The following is a 17,802-nucleotide window of genomic DNA, read 5'->3' on the forward strand; positions in this document are numbered from 1 at the left end:
AGCGCTAGGGATTCCAACCACCGAACTGCCAAACTTTCTGATCAACAAGCTCAGCATCTTAGCCACTGAGCCACTGTGTCCCTCTATTGGGACTACTATACCAAAATTTCCCAAGAAGGCCATTCTGATTGATTGTTAGGATTTTTAACCCTATCCACAGAGTCAGGAGATTGCCTAACCATGTATAGTTAAAGCTCAGAAAAAGAAATCTCTAGGAACATTAACTTATTATAATTACCAATTTTAATTCCCTTTGTGATGCCCAGAGCAGTGTACGAAAAAGCATGATAAATCATCTATTTACAAAACAGCACCAAAACCCATCTAATCACCAAACTATTTATTTTAAAACGCTCCCTTGAAACACAACAATAGAAATATGCCTACTTCAAATAAAATTCCATTAAAGCAGCCTATTTCCTCCTCAGTTGGCATCTTTGGGAGGGTTGCAGATCATCTAAAGTGCTGCTCCTGAACATAAGATTGCAAACTTTCTCTCCTCCAAAGTGCCATTTGTACTTGGGGATTCAGAACACTCTATTTGCTACATACAGGAAGCCACCAAATTAGCATTTGTTGAAGATATTCAAAAACAAAAGTGGGAAAGTTGCCGAATTTGCTTGCTGAATAACTTATCAAATAGATTTTCTCAAACAAGCTGTACTGGAAACGCAAGAATAATAATTCTTCATAAAAAAGGGAGGGAAGAGATCCAAAGTACATACTGATTTAAACAAGAACCATTTGTTTCAGTGGTGGGATTCACTTACCTTCCCTACCGGTTCGCAAATGTGAGTCCCCACGCCACCGTCTGCGTGTGCTTACCACCTTCTGCACATATGCAAAAGGTCACACATTATGTTGGGGCGGGGGGGGGGGCGGAGCCTCCCTCATCCGCCACTACCAGTTCGCCCGAACCAGAGACAACCGGCTGAATACCACCTCTGATTTGTTTACTCAAGTATCATATATTTATTCCACGCAGTGCAATCTGCGTGCAATCATTCTGAACTGATTGATATATAGAAATGAGGAAAATGTGACCGTTGTTTTTGTTTGCTTTTGTTTTGATGGCACTCAACATTAGGTATACTTGGTCTCTTGTAAAACAGTTCTACAACCTTGTTGTATACTATCCCAGGACAGTTACCTCTTATACTCCATGAGGGGTGCCCATTCATTACCATTTGGGAAGCAGAACAAGGGAATGGCCTGAAGCAACCTTTCCTCTTCTTCACGCTGCCCTCTCAGTAGATTCTCACGCTGAAACACAAAGCAGAAAGTAGATAGAATAAAGTTGTAAGGGAAACTTTTTTGCATTGATACTTTCGACTCAGTGTTGACTCCTGAAAGTGCCTGGACAAGTCCCTGTAGTTTTGGCAAGATTTTGGAAATGGTTTGCCATTGCCTGCTTTCTAGGGCTGAGAGGAAGTGACTGACCAAAGGTGACCCAACTGGCTTTGCACCTAAAGCAGAATTAGAATTCACAGTCTTCTGGTTCCACACCTTAACCATTACACTAGACTAGTACTTTCCTTATGACTTAATTTTAAAAAAACCAATGTCTGGGTTTGTTAAAGATGCAAAAGTGAAAAACCACAAGTAAAGAAGTGTCCACTAACATGAGTCCGCTTACAGACTCATATTTAATTGTATATGGTTTGTGTACTAATGTATAACTATTTTTGGAGACTTGACATAAGGCTCAAGGTCATCCACTTTTGTCAGGACTAATGTCAGAAACAAAACTTTCAGTTCTTTTAAACAGATAATGTAAAATTATAAGATAATATTCATAAATCACTTTTCACATTCTCAATTGACATTCAATAATTATTATTAGCAATATGTAGGCAAATATTTTTTATAATTTCTTTTCCAAATTCATGGTTCAACAAGAACATATTTTTAATCTCCATATAATAAATATTGGTCGGTCTTTAAAAAATATGATTGTCTCTAAGAAGAAACAAAAACTGGTATTATATTTTTAGACTCTTTACTCAGTGGTAAAGTAGATGTTTTGTGGGGGGGGGGGAATCCAATTCACACTCTGGCATTTCCAAGTAAATAGCAAATATTAATTAAATACACTGTGATATTTCCCAGATGTATTTTTAATAATTTTCTCTTTCTGTCATGTTAAAAATTACAATCTGATTTTAGTGTTTAGAAGCTCATGAAGGTCACTTCCAAGTGACTTTCTGGAGGCTACATGTAATCCCAATGCTGTGGGCCTCTGACACAGAAGATAATCAGAAAATACCAAAAGCAATAGTACTTAGACTTATATACCGCTTTACAGCACTCTCTAAGCAAAAGATCTGAAAGCTGCTTCTATTCAGAATAAACATTACTATTTTGACAGTGTGATTCAGTATACAGCTTCCTAGACCCCATATACATACAATCTGGTTTTTACTCAACACTAAGCAGGGTTTAAAACTAAAGGAAAAAAAACAGTAAATGACTTGCAGAAATTTAGACATGCTCCTACATACCTTTCCTTCTATGTGCACCCAATCCTGAAGCAGAACTTCATTTAAAGAAACCTTCTCCTCAACAGAATGTAAACTGATCTAGGGATTTCCCCATTTGCAGCTAACCACAGCACAAAGATATCTAGCAATATCTTTTTCAGGGCCCCCTTAATATTGCCATTATTGTGTTTTATCTTAGCCCTTGATTGACATAGTTGTAAATCGGCATTAGTTTATTTTCCTTAATACTCCAACTTTGTCCAAGGACAGCTTTAAGATATATAAAATCCACTAGATTTTGTCACTCCTTCCTTTGAAAATAAATCAGATGACTGCAGCAATGTGAAAAGAAACAAAAGAAGAAGGGCAGGTTCAGCAATGGAAAAACTAAATGTCATTGTGTTATACTTTCTCGGGGTGAAAGGTGGATGAGCTGCATTTCAGCTCAATAATAGGGAAAGGCTTCTAAGTTGATTATTAATCTAAGCAACAGATGCTGTATTTGATGCCTCCAAAGAACATCTTAGGAGCAAGGTCATACCCGTAGTAAAACATTTAAGAGCACCTGCTCAGGAAAGAAAGAGAAGTGGAACAACAGATTGCATCTTAAGCATCTTGTATTAACATCTGGTGGTTTTGGTGGCTTGCGCCATTTTTCAGCCAGTTGCACTAAGGCAAGATAGATCTTTACGTTATTCTTAAGAAGCAATCATATACTTCCTCTTGCTACATAGGCTGAGTGATGAAAATATATAGTCAAATAAAATGAAGTTGCTGCACTATGAAAGGGACCCATATGAAGCAAAGCCACAAAGCAAAAGAAAAGATGATGAGGCCCAGATGATGAAAAATAGAAAATAAAGGACACAGATTCTAACTAAGGAGAGGATTACTTTGGGAAAAATGCAATTAGACCAACACAACCTAAGCTTTAGCAGACATCCATGCATTTTTTTTGTTAGAGGACAGATACATTTCATGTAGTCTCGAATAATACAAACTGTTTGGCCATTGCAATATTGATGCCTTCTTTATATCTATGTTGGCTAAAAGTTGCCCTGCAAAAGGTTTCTTAATTTTATCTATCTAGAAGCTCTGACATCAATCAACCACTCTCCCTTAATGCCTTGAGATAGGCTCTAATAAGGTAAAGGTTCCCCCCACACAGATGTGGTAGTCGTTCCCGACTCTAGGGGGCGGTGCTCATCCCCTTTTCAAAGCCAAAGAGCCAGCGCTGTCCAAATATGTCTCCGTGGTCATGTGGCCAGCATGACTAAATGTCAAAGGCACATGGAACGCTGTTACCTTCCCACCAAAGGTGGTCCCTATTTTTCTTCTTGCATTTTTTTATGTGCTTTCGAACTGCCAAGTTGGTAGTCAGTCCATTACGCGGCGCTAGGGATTTGAATTGCCAACCTTTCTGATTGACAAGCTCAATGTCTTAGCTACTGAGCCACAATGTCCCTTAAAGGCCTTAATAGCAGGTACTAATGTGGATTTATTCCGTGTTGTCCTTCAGCACTGCTCTAGGCATCTCTTCAGCCATTTCATTCCTTCAACTTATTGATAAACTCCAAAGCACCACAAAACAGTGGACAGCATCACTTACTGAGATGTACCACTGAGTATCATCCACACATTCATGAAAGCTTATCTCATGACGAGGGATAATCTCACCCAGAACCTTCACATAGATGTTAAAAAGTGGAAAGAGAACACTGGGTGAAATGAAATTGGGACACAGACAGCCATGGCTGTTGCTGCAGGTTTTGCCACATATTTATCTCTGAGAAATATTTGAAAGGCCCCTTTCCCCACAACGTTCTAATTTCTACACATGATGGAATAATTATGTTCATACCTTACCTTTGGAAATTGATAGGTAATCTTGGGCTCATAATTTCCCTTTGTGTCCCTTTTAAGTGAGACCACAACCAGATATTCAAAAAATGGGTGTCCAGCTGAATGAGAAAAACTGCTTCTTTGTTTCAGCCTTACATCAGCACCAGATTTGCTTTCTGTAGGATTTACATCCTGGGAGTCACCTGTAATGCAAAACAACAGCAAGGCTATCACTTATAATTTGAGAAATGTAAAATGTAGAAAGATCAGACGGACATTCCATGTCAAGGAAAGAGAATTATCTGCCTTGAAATAAATGCTTCTAAAGGTAGCAAACTGAAACCATTCCTCACCATTTTAGAACCTATCTGCTGCCTATAGACACCTGCAAGTGCATAAACATTTGCCCTAGCTTCTTATTAGTAATGCATAGCTAGCAAACCTTTATAGCTATCAGGCACATTAACAGTAGCCTCACCTCCCATCCTTATTACCTGTTGCTGCACACATCCTCAGTCTTTATATAAAATGTCCCCAAAAAAGCTTTGATGATCTGAACCATCTGCTCACAATTTTTGTCTTAGGGTTCCTGCCTTCAAAATAACCTGCTCTGAATCGAGAGTATTCTACGTTCACCTCTACGCTGACACCTGGTCTCTTAAATGCCTTCACTGGCATCCACTTGGCAGGTAGATCCTACATAAACGTATCTTGCTTCCTTCAGGGTTTCCTGGAATGGATGCTGTTATTTCTATGGTGGCAATTTTTCATTAAAGTTGCTTTCAACTGTGTTTAATTGCATTTGCCTACCACTGTCTAGTAAGAATCAGAAAATCATTATAAATCTTTATCTATGGATCAGAAAGGAAGAAAAGAAAGAGCAGAACAAGAGTCATTTTGTGTGGGAGATAAACAAAAAAATAAATAATATGTATATATAAATGCAAAGAGGTTCTTCTGCATTAGTCAAATAATAAATTACAGATAATGACTGCATGAGGCTGCATGTGGCAATATAACTTTTGCCAATAAGTGGATTCAACTGCCTGAAAAGGGGGGGGGGGGATCAAGTTTTAAATATACAAGGCGTGTAGAGGAAAATCCCTTCTGTGTTTGCTTTAGGCAGCTGATTCTATAGATAAAGAAGTGTGGAACATCATTACCAACGCAGAAACAAATCTGGGAGAAGAACACATTTCCAAGCTGCCATGTAATCAAGTCAGCACCCAATACCCTTGACATCTTGTACATCAGCTGCATATGAAAAACATGCTAAGGCTATAAGCCACCCTTAATTAACTACTTTGACTGTGGTTATTGGGCATGCTCAGCACAGACCAACCAATTATATTATAGCTTTTAAGAGCACGGTTTATTTCACACAACACTGTAATGGCTATTTTGCTCAAGACATTAGAAAAATATAAATTAAACATATAAATATTATCTGAAAACTGTAATTTAATCAAATGTGGTTGTAAGACTCAATTATTTGAACCGAATATAGTTGAACAAAGTATAGTTGCCCACTTGTTCCTCTATTCTATGTAATGTCAGTGAAAACCCTCCAATTAGAATTTTAGAATAATTTAAATATTGACAGCATAGCCCCATAGATTTGCCCACATTGATTGATGCTATCGAAATCAACTAAATATTTTCTTTTGGTTAGTGAGGAAATACCAAAATAAGAGGAAGGAAGGAGCAGAATTTACAATGAATTTTTAAAAGACTAAAGCTCTGTTCATCAAAACTGCATTCAAGATAGGATTTAAAAAACTATTGCTTTATGATTTGTAGTATAGACATAAAATATGCTACTTCCAAGATATATTTCCAATGGTATGCTAAATTATAATTGGTAGTTCATAAAATTAAAGTCAAGCTTAGTAAAGTACTTATAAAACCCATTTTGGAGAACTGCACCTCTAAAAATGTTTATACTTCCCAAATTATTACACCTTTTTAAGATATAGCTGTGTCTTTAACCCATAAAAATCCTAATAGCATGTAAAATTTATTTAGAAAAAGTATATTCCAAAAGAAAAGGTATGTATAAATATAAAATTATTGTAGGGTAAGATCTCAAAAGCATGGAGATTTTCTAATGTACTGTATGATTTAGTTGAAACTTCTATTACTTTTAAATATAAGCTTAAAAATCAGGAGGGGAGGAATCAGAAAAAAATGTGATCTGAAGAATCACATTCCTATTGTCAAGATCAGGATATAACCTTATTTCACAACAAAATAGACCTAAAATGTTCTGAAGAGGGCTTGTAAAGTTCCTTCTTAAATTGCACAACTGAAATCTGAAAAAGTGCCACCAAATATGAATACTGTCTTCTTTGTCACTATTGGGCAACATTCTTTTTTAGTTAAAGATAAAGAAGAAGAGAATTGCCACTGCCCCAAGATCTACATCCAACCTTTTTCTTACCATGACTAGCTGGGGAAGAATGGGAGAAAATTGGGGAGGGGGGTGTTGATGGTTACTTTAGTGCTAATGCTCACATCTCCCTGGGTGTTCATTCCATGGTATCAGAGAGCAAAAGCCTATGTCCAAGAGATTTCTGGACTAAAACACCTGTAGGCTCTTTTTTATACATTTTTGTTAATGTTTCCTCCTTCTGCGCTATAGGAAAAAAACAAGATGTAGAACCAGCCCTGGAATTTGGCAAATCAGCAAAAGCTGCAAAACTCATATGCACACACACACACCCAGAGATTAATGGGCTCTTCACTTCAAAGGTTTCCACTGAAGACTTGGAATCCTGTGAGCAGTTTTGAAGTGCTATCTCATCCATCAGATGAAATGCCAGAGTCACCTCTTCCTAATGAGGACAACAGCCTCCTGTGGACTAATGACTTCCAAGAAACTATTGGCTCTGGTTAAGTGTACCACCCATTTTAAAGGTTGCATTTGTATTTATGTTTCCAATGATGCTCCAGCTGACAAACTAAATAACACCCTAACCATATACACATAGCCATCAGATTGCTTAGTAAAATGCTGTATTTTAGTTCTCTGACTCTAATAGCAAATAGCAACTATTTCTGTAACAATTGACAATCTGAAGAAATCCTTTGATGCCCATCCAGGATTCTTACAGAAAGCAAATTACAAAAAGATTCTATCCTCATGTATCAACGTAAGCAGTTGTTCTTCATAACAGCATGAATGTGGGCAGATTGAAATCCAGAGACCTTGAGCAAACCAACGACTTCACTGTCAGCTTCATGCTACGGACATCGTTCATATGAAATGCTTCCCAACAAAAAAAGGGGGAGATTCAGTTGCTTTTCAGAAATACTACTACCAGCACTTTTAATAAACAGGATCTTTTTAAGGACTATTTAGAATAATTACCGCTATTGGGGAATTCTCTGATGACAACATGAAGCCTCTTCTAAACAACATTACATCAGCTTACTCATTCCAAAATGCTGTGTCTGTCTCCCCCTTCCTTTTCTGCTTATCATGCTTTGAATAACTGGAAAAAGGGGAGGAGGGGGAGAGAGAGTTGCCAAGGTTGGAAACCCCTGCCCTGGAGTGATCACTCTGCAGCAAAAAAGACCAGAGAGCAGAAGACCCTCTTATGTTCTGCTTCTAGTAACTAGCATAAAAGAGGATATTTTTCATCCACCACTTTTTTTCCCCACCAATTCTGTTGTTACTTACCCTATTTCTGAGACACACCTTTTACTTATCAATAGCCTCACATAAACTCTGAAAACATTAAGAGGTTCTAAATTCATTCCAATTCAGAAAAACCGAAAGGGGTAAATGCTTTACAGGTAGCCTTGACTTAGCACCATTCATTTCCTGAAGATTTGAAGTTATGAGAGTTCTGAACTAAGGTACTTATGACCCATACCTGCAGTTATGGCTGTGGCAGCACCCCTTGATACAGGTATCAAGTGATCAAAATTTGGGGGTTTGGCACCCCATCCAAATTTATAACAGAGGGGGGGTTTCACTCCACTCATTTATCTCCCCCTCATCTATGCCCTTTTGGCCCCTTGCTAACCTGCACTCCACTGCCCAGCTGACCTTTGCCAATTTCTTACTCCTTCCTGCTGGCGAGGAATACATGGCCTGGCTCTTCCTGAGGCAGCTGTTGGCAACGTGAGGCAGACTCCCCCAGGGGAGAAAACCACTGAAGGGAAGAAAGCCTCACCTGGCCAGCAGCTGCCTCACAAAAAGCAAAGCTGGGCACCCCTCATCAACAGTGGAGCAAGAAGGTGAAGATCAGCTGGGGCCTTGGAGTTCAGGGCAGCAGAGGCAATAGCAATAGCAGTAGACTTATATACCGCTTCATAGGGCTTTCAGCCCTCTCTAAGCGGTTTACAGAGAGTCAGCATATTGCCCCCAACAATCTGGGTCCTCATTTTACCCACCTCGGAAGGATGGAAGGCTGAGTCAACCCTGAGCCGGTGAGATTTGAACCGCTGAACTGCTGATCTAGCAGTAGCCTGCAGTGCTGCATTTAACCACTGCGCCACCTTGGCTCGTATGGCACCAAGAAACTTCTTTGTGCCATACGAAGGCTACTCTGGCCGGGTCAAGGTAAGGCTAGGCTTCACCCAGCACAAAAGGGCTTCCTGGTGCATCATGCCACTGGGGCTTTTTGTAGCCTCAGAGCTACACCACACCAAGAAACTTCTTTGTGCCATACGAAACCCATCCTCATTCCGAGTCCAGCCCAACAGCACCGTGCAGAGGAGCTTTCTGATACATCACAGCTCAGGGGCATTTTGCAGTCCCAGATCCACAAAGCATCAAGAAGCGCTTGAGTTGCAGTGTATTCTTTCCCCAGCCTTCCTGAGCTCAGGCCGCACTACCACACCACTCCTCCTTCAACTTGTGCATAACCTGCGCTGTCCCTCCCAAGGCGGCAACCCCATGCTCCTTAGCTGGGATTACCTCCACTTCCTGCTTAACTTGACGGCAATTGAGTCTGCAGGGACTGCAGTCGTTAAGCAATGCAGGACATCTTGCTTTAGGGCCATATCACTTGATGGAAATTCCAGTCCCAACTGTGGTAATAAACCAAAGATTATCTGTACACAGAACTATAATCTGTGTTTGCCTTTGGCTGTTACGTAAATTGCATTCAATTTGCAGTGTTGCATTAATCCAGTCATTGTGTTGTAGACAAGAAACATTTACTTTGTGAACAGAACATAAAGGTGAGTTGTTAACCTGCCCCACATGTGCACTTCCTGGTTCCTGATACAAAGTTGTTATATATCTGAGTTTACTTCATACTTGACATAAAATAATCCCAGCCTTGAATGAATCCATTTGTGCTCCCCAATACGCACTGTCATACACTTATTCTTAATCCTTTTCAATAATGGGAACTTGAGTTTCTCAGCAAGTAACTTTGTTGAATGGCCATTCAGCATGGAAAAATCCGGCAGTTGCCAGATCAGAGGTATTCTTAAAGGCCAGGTATACATTATAGCACAGATAAAAGAGGCCAAGACCTTTTACACTTTATAATTCTATAATAAAATAGAATAACCTTGCTTTAACCAAACAAGTAATTAGAATTACCATCAATACTTCACCCAAAAGTATATGGTGAAAAAAAAAGCTATAATCAATTTATTTGTTAAGGTCTCTTAGATCTCATTGCTATTTTCCCTCCAACTTGATCACATTCTGTCAAAAAAACGAGTAGCTAAAGTTTGGTGAAGCGGAAACTAAGCTGCACAAAATAAGCTTCGTTTCTGCATCCTGTCTCTTATTTTCTGAAAACTCAAAATCAGCTCGAATCTCTAGCTGCAAAAAAAAACAAAAAAAACATGTTATACCTTAAAAGTCCATCCAAACAATTATCACAGAGACTTTTACGATCAGGTATAAAAATCCAACCTGGCAGCTTCAATTTATTTGCTGCCCGTTCACGTTCATTCATTCAGGCTTATTCCCAAAATTCTTCCTTCCAGTTTTCCCGGTTATTCCAAACGTTTCCTTCCGATTTCGTCATATGAAGTACACAAGGGACTTTCCTACCGTGAATTTATCGGAAGCATTTGGGGGCGGAGGGGGAGGACACCGCTCAGCGTCTGACCAGCCGTCGGAGGGGGTGAGGGGGCAGAGAATAAGAGCAGACCCAGCACAAACTTGGCATGGCCGTTTCCGTCGCTCCCCACTCCAAAAAAAAAGAAGTTCTGCGGGGACGGCTCACCCCACGGCGCGAATTCACTAACAGGATCGGCGCGCACGCTGCTCTCCCCCGAAGAGTCTGAACTCTAACAGAGCAGGGGGAGCAGGAGCGAGGAGACCGAAGGGAGGAAGAGAAGGAGACCGACGGCTGGGCTGGCGCCAGACTGACGGACAAGTGGGAGGAAGAGAGAGCTTGGCCGGTCCTGCCCCTTAGGCTCACCTCTCCTAGACGACCTCCGGACCAGGCTATTTCGGAAGAAGCGGACGAACCTCTCCCCCGCCATGCCGCCAGCGGCTCGCTCTCTACCGCACCGCGCTGCCGCCGTCTCGTCCGACTTAAAAACTTTTGCACCTGGGAAAAGTGAAAGCGGCGGCGGCGGCGGCGGCGGAGTCACCGGGCGGGAGGAGCCTTCGGGAGGCTGGGAAGAAGTGCGCTGCAGTTCCCGAGCGAGGCGATGGGCGGAGAGCAAAAGCTTCTGGGGGAACAACACCTGAAGGACGGCCGCCAGCCAGGAAAACACCAGGCCGCCACGTGCCTCGCTTAAATTGAGACACAAGCCTGCACGCATTGGCTGTGGCTTTCCGGGTCGGCGCAGCTTCATTCCGGACTCACCAGAGGCTTGCTCATACATTTGTACACCGCTGCGAGACTTTGCCTTTCCTTGTTCTACGTTTATCTTTGGCCATGCTACTCGGGAGCTTTTTAATCAGAATATGTAATATTTAAAGAAAAAAAAAACCTGCCAATTTCCTTGATATCTTACATGGCTCCTGTGGGCTGAAATGAGATTTGCCAAATTTTATTCTTTAAAATGTCTTTTGTGAAAGGAAGGCACAAAATATACTTAATTTATCACTTTCAAAGTTATAAAAAAAAACCTTGACTTGCACCCCACAACCTGGAGAAATGCAATACAGGTGCTAAGATCCCCTGTTTTTCTAAATCCAAACTTTTCTTAAATAGTAAGCAGGGCAAAATCAAACAGCTCATGGGAGATCACAAACACACACATGTGATTCCCCCATATGTGAGCACCTCCACAAACACTGCAGGTAGTCCTCAACTTAAGACCACAATCAATGTTTATGTTGCTAAGTGAGACATTTGTTAAGTGAGTTTTACCTCATTTTACGACTTTTCCTGCCACATTTGTTAAGTGAATCACTGCAGTTGTTAAATTTAAAACAAAGTAACTTCCTTAATCGATTGCGGAAATACTGTAGCCATGACATTCTGATTAGCAAGCTAATAAACCTGATTATCAAAATATATGGACTGAGCGGCATTTCTGTTGTCTGCACATTAGACAATCAAATTGAAAGAATACTCACTTGGATTTTTGGAATGTAATATTAAATGGCGTGCCACAATATTCAGTCCTGAGTCCTATACTTGAAACATTTTTATTAAAGGGCTTGGGTGAAGAAGTGGGAAATTACTTATAAAATTGGCTGGTTATGTAATCTGAGTAAAACAGCCACATAAAGCAAAAACTCAGATTGGTCTTAATAGGGTAGAAGCAGTTTTTCTCAATCTGTGGTCCACCAAAGCTTGAAGAAATGTTATGATTTATATCTTGAGTTAAATCTTTGTGGGGAGTCCTTGGCCATGGTCCTCAAAAGATATTTAAAGGGGGTCAGTGGTAAAGTAAAGGTTAAGAACCTTTGGACTAGAGGATAACTTATTAAAATTGAATAGACAATGCAAAAGTCTTCATTTAGGAAATAGAATTCCAAGGAAGTGGATGAAGAGTGGTATATCTGCCTCTCTGAAAAAGTTCTTGGAAAAGTTGCTTTCAAACTGCATCTGAGTCAATAAAATGGTGTTTCTACAAAAAAAAAAGGCAGATGAAGCACCAAAAGAGGTAGTTTCCAAATCAAAGGAAGCACATTTTGTAATTCAGTACGTTAGTGTACTGTTTCCACAGCCCCTATGCCTTCGTTTACTCCAACAGAGGTCAAGGGTCATGAAGTCATTTCCTTGTTTCTTACCAGTCAGACCTGTAAAAGGCAAGCACTGCGTTGCTCTTTTACCACAGGCATGCATAGATTATCTTTCAAGACAGTTTTTAGTTTGTTTAGGATTCAATCATCCTGTGGTTTGTTTGGCCTGCCCAGATGGACAAGGATATTTATTGCTGGGGCAAAACAGTTATCAGAACCATTTCGGGTATCTCCAATTCAAGGCTTTACACCTTAGGAAGAATTCCTGTAAAGGGGGATTAAATGATTTGGGAATATTAATTGTTAAATTGATTTACCTGGAGATATGCTACTATTCTGAAAATACCTAAAGGTAACTTATTGTTCCACAGAGTAGGAGGATCTTATATTCACAGAAGGATAAAGGTTGCTCTCCCTTGTCCCAGACTGCAAGATACAAAATAGTGCCTTTAAGTTATAGGAAGATAGATACGAAATGAATTTTAGAAAAAAAAAGGTTTCAACGGTCACATTTAATTGACATAGGATAGATGGCCCTCTGTTAGGAAAATTTCAATGTGGATTCCTAAGGATGTGTAGCTGGCATTATTATGTAGCTGGCTGACAATTCGTACTCAATGTTTAGCCTTCAATGGAATTTATCAAATTTCCAGATGATACTAAGCTGGCAGGAATAGCCAACATTTCAGAAAACAAGCTCAAGATCCAAAAAGATCTTCACAGATTGAACACTGGTCCCAATCTAACAAAATGAAATTCAAAACGTAGATAAAAGTTACGTTTTACACTTAGTCAGGAAAAACAACTGTATAGGTATAGACTAGCTTAATGCCAGTAAATGTGAGAGAAATCTTGGACTCCCAGTGCATAATCATTTAAATATGAGCCAAAAGTGTGCTGCAGCAGCCAAAAAAGCCAATGGAATCCTAGGCTGCATTTATAGAGGGATAGAATCAAGATCATGTGAAGTTCTAATACTGATTTACAAAGCCTTAGCAAGACCACACTTGGAGTACTGCATCCAGTTCTGGTCACCACAATACAAAAACGATGTAAAGACCCTGGAAAAAGTGCAGAGAAGGAACAAAAATGATTAGGGGGCTGGAGGCTAAAACATAGGAAGAACGGTTGCAGGAATTGGGTATGTATCTCATGAAAAGAAGGATTGGGGGGGGGGACATAAGAGCACTGTTCTGGTATTTGAGGGGCTCCTACAAAGGTGGAACTATTTTTCAAATACTATGGGAAGACACACACACACACACCGGAAAAATGTAATATTTTGGAAAATATTAAAAAGGCAGAATATTATATTTCTCTAAAGGAGAAATGGAGAAACATACTCTTAAAGACAGAAAGCAGTCCCTAAGTCTTTCTTAATAGCCTACAGCAGATGCCAGCACTTAAGAGATAAAGAGCTTATTGAAAGAGGAAGGCAAGTATCAAGACAGCTCTATTCCACTGGTGGGATTCAAAAATGTTTACTACCTGTTCGATGGGCGTGGCATGGCTTGGTGGGCGTAGCAGGGGGAAGGTTACTGCAAAATCCCTATTTCCTCCTCATCAGCTGGGACTCGGGAGGCAGAGAATAGATGGGGGCAGGGCCTGTCAGAGGTGGCATTTACCGGTTCTCTGAACTACTCAAAATTTCCACTACTGGTTCTCCACAACTGGTCAGAACCTGCTGAATACCACCTCTGCTCTCTTCATAAGCAAAGCAAATTATCCAGGCAGAAAACCATTCAAGACAGGATATTTTGAAACTGATTGCAGCACAGTTAACAAAGGCAGAATGATAGGTTTAGAAAGCAGCCCTTCACCCAAGATCTGACACAGGATGAAAACTATTAGCCACAATAGGAATTGCCCAACACCCTTTCAGAACACAAGCCCCTTCATTGCACCACCCCAGAACAGTTAAAACTTCGAAGTCACACAAATCTATAAAGATCCGTCCACTTATTGAGCCATTTGTTCAGCTGACCCAGAACTGTGCACTGTCTTTTTGGTTCTGTTCAATAAATCAACTTTCCAATCAGCATCTATGTTGTTTCCAGCTTCTTTCTCCCAGCTTGGAACTGAACCAGATGGATAATTCTTCCAACAGTAGCAAAAGGCAAGATAAGAAACAATGGTTGGGAACTAACCAAGGAGAGAAACAACCTAAAACTAAGGAGAAATTTCCTAACAGTGAGAACAATCAACCAATGGAATTGTCTTCAGAAATTGTGGGTGCTCCATCACCGAAGGCTTTCAAAAAGGGATTGGACAACCATTTGTCTGAAATAATATAGGGTCTCTTGTTCAAACAGGGTTGGACTAGAAGATCTCTGAGATTCCTTCCAACTCTATTGTTCTATGCTCTACTATAATCCCCTTTTAACAGAAGGTGCTTGGTGGATGTGCAATACTACATTCTATGCATGAGCAATTTAGTGCATGAAATAGATCATTTAATTGGTTCATGTCCAGACAAAGCTTATGTATTTTACTTGGTCAAAGACCCACAGTGTATGTTTTAGGCAGAAATAATTTGCGGTGAGAAGAGAAAAAGGAGTATCAGTTACAGAGTACAGTACAGACTTACTACCACAATTGACCCCAACATTTGTGTTGCTAAGTGAGACATTTGTTAAGTGAGTTTTGACATATTTGATGACCTTTCTTGCCACAGTTGTTAAGTGAATCGCTGCAGTTGTTAAGTTAGTAACACGCTTGTTATGTGAATCTGGCTTCCCCATTGACTTTGCTTGCCAGAAGATCGCAAAAGGTGATCACATGACCTCAGGACACCTCAACCATCGTAAATATGAGTCAGTTGCCAAGCATCTAAATTTTGATCACGTGACCATGGGGATGCTGCAACAGTCATAAGTGTGAAAAATGGTCATAGGTCACTTTCTTCAGTGCCATTGTAATTTTAAATGGTCACTAAATGAACTGCTATAAGTTGAGGACTATCCGAATAGCAATGACTAAGGAGTGATAGGAAAACGAAAGTCCTAGGACAGTGATGGCAAACCTTCTTGGCACTGAGTTCCCAAACTAGTGTGCTTGCGCATCGGAAACCTGAAGACCAGTTGACCGGCGCATACATGTGCACCCACCAGCTGGTCTTCACTTGCGCCGGAGCGCCAGAAACCCAAAGGAAAGCAGAAGACCAGCTGGCAACGGTGCACGTGCCCACAGAGTGCTACCTCTCTCACACATGCTATAGGTTCACCATCATGGCCCTAGGAAGATAAGGGGAAAAGAGAGCTGGATGTGTGATGGTATCTAAGGTAGGTGAGGAAAAGATGGCACTGGAAAAATAGAGTCATCAAACATTAATTCAAGCATAATTTGAATATAGCACAATATCCAGCACAACTGGCCCATCTTCTCATGTCTGCATTTTCTTAGAAGCTTCCTTTCCCCACTTTTTTTTAACCACAGACCATGCGTTGCCACCAACGTGTGTGTGTGTGTGTGTGTGTGTGTGTGTGTGTGTGTGTGTATTACATCCTCCTTCTAAATTTTGCTCATAATTCTGTGACTTAGGAGTTTAATAAAAAATTATCCTAATACAGATTTTGATATTTTTCTTACACCAATATAAGACCATGCGTTGCCACCAACGTGTGTGTGTGTGTGTGTGTGTGTGTGTGTGTGTGTGTGTGTATTACATCCTCCTTCTAAATTTTGCTCATAATTCTGTGACTTAGGAGTTTAATAAAAAATTATCCTAATACAGATTTTGATATTTTTCTTACACCAATATAATAATTTTCAATGCCATATTGCTTAGTAAATGAGTATCTAAATCAAACGATATCTAAAGTTTTCTTTAAATAAAACTTTCTCAAACAAAATAATGATGGAACTGGGCTCTAATTAATGTAAAACACAATCTTAGTGAATTTATTTGATGTGTTATATTTTTCACCACATGATGTCAGGGTAACCACAATGAAACTACACATTGGCAAGATGTGAACAAAAGTACACATGTACAGTAAATATCATATAACATATGTGTATAAAGAATATTCAGGAGTATCTGCAGGGCATGGTAAAAAAATGTCAAGATGGTGTGCATGATGGAGCAATTGAAGCGTTGCCTGGTTTCTGTGTGTGTCACACATTATGTAACACACATTAAAAAATTGGTGGAACTTTTATTGCACTATTATGGTCGGATTCCTTTTTTAAATACTGTTGCTGTTGACACTCGTGAATACATAAATGAAGTCCGTGTTACAATTATTTTGAACTTAAATATGCATCTGAAAATGTTTCATGCATGATATGTATTTTTGCACAGCACAACATTTCTAAGCCTTTGTGGCATCTAGTGGTCACTCATATTTTTGCAGCCCAATTCTAGAATCCCAATATATGGTGCATTTTCATACTATAAATGCAAATTGCTGGGGGACAGAGCTGGGGAAATCTTACTTGCAAACAAAAGAAAACGAAACAGTGTGAGTAGGTTCGACATTTTGACTGGATTAGGCTATTTTCCATTACATCCATTATATTCCCCTAGGTTCTGCCCAAGTTTATCAAGGAATTAGCAGATTGTGTTTTGGATTAACTATTCATCAATCAAAAAAACCCAACAATTCTCAGTGTTTTCCTAGGACAATTCCTGAACTTTCACATTGCAATCAGTCATAATTGTCTGGTGAATAAATCATAATAGAGTCAAAAGTAAACAAACCACATTATGGCTTAGTGCAATCATCATTATAAGCCATGATGTGTGATTTAATATGATGTAGGAACTAAGCTTCTATACTTTCTTCAATGAACAGTTAAAACAAACCATGACTTAGTGAAATATATGAACCTCATTGACACAGTATCTGGGTAAGTATAATTAGAATGCTTGTAGTATAATTGGATAATTATAATTACAGTATAATTAGAATGCTTGTAGTTGTTATGGCTATTATAGGTGTAGAAGGTTAGCACCCATCCCTCTCCTAGAAGAATGAAATATTTTGAGAAATATTAAAAAGGCAGAATATTGTATTTCCCTGAATGAGAAATTGAGAAACATGCTCTTGGAGATGGAAAGCAGCCCCCATCTTTCTTGATGGCGCTCAGCAGATGTCAGCACTTAAGAGCTAAAGAGCTTATTGAGATCTAGGTAGCTCTAAAGGTAAAGGTAAAGGTTCCCCTCACACATATGTGCTAGTCGTACCCAACTCTAGGTAGTTCTATTTGTAAGCAAATTTCCTGCAGCAAGGTCTGAACAAAGGTAGGATTAGCCCTCAGCCACAATAGGAATTGCCCAACAAGCCCTTCATTGCATCTGCAGACCAAGCTTCAGCCAAGCTTGGCTCAGACAACCTACAGAGCTGGCTATGACCC

The 17,802-nt window shown here is 39.9% G+C and overlaps 1 protein-coding gene across 1 annotated transcript in view; it reads right to left on the bottom strand.

The window, feature by feature from the left end:
* DENND2D (DENN domain containing 2D) overlaps positions 1-10,913 on the bottom strand; it is a 38,507-nt gene extending 27,594 nt beyond the window's left edge. The window contains exons 1-3 of the mRNA XM_087720230.1: positions 10,721-10,913; positions 4,347-4,525; positions 1,151-1,263 (exon numbers count right to left, since the gene is read on the bottom strand). Of these exons, the coding sequence (XP_087576356.1) occupies positions 1,151-1,263; positions 4,347-4,525; positions 10,721-10,784 (356 nt within the window). The 5' untranslated portion in view covers positions 10,785-10,913. The remainder of the gene's footprint in view (positions 1-1,150; positions 1,264-4,346; positions 4,526-10,720) is intronic.
* Between the last annotated feature and the right edge of the window lie 6,889 nt (positions 10,914-17,802).

The sequence above is a fragment of the Thamnophis sirtalis genome, unplaced genomic scaffold (assembly GCF_051295495.1).
Source record: "Thamnophis sirtalis isolate CommonGarterSnake01/CBP01778 unplaced genomic scaffold, rThaSir2_p1.2 scaffold_7, whole genome shotgun sequence".
Lineage (NCBI taxonomy): Eukaryota > Metazoa > Chordata > Lepidosauria > Squamata > Natricidae > Thamnophis > Thamnophis sirtalis.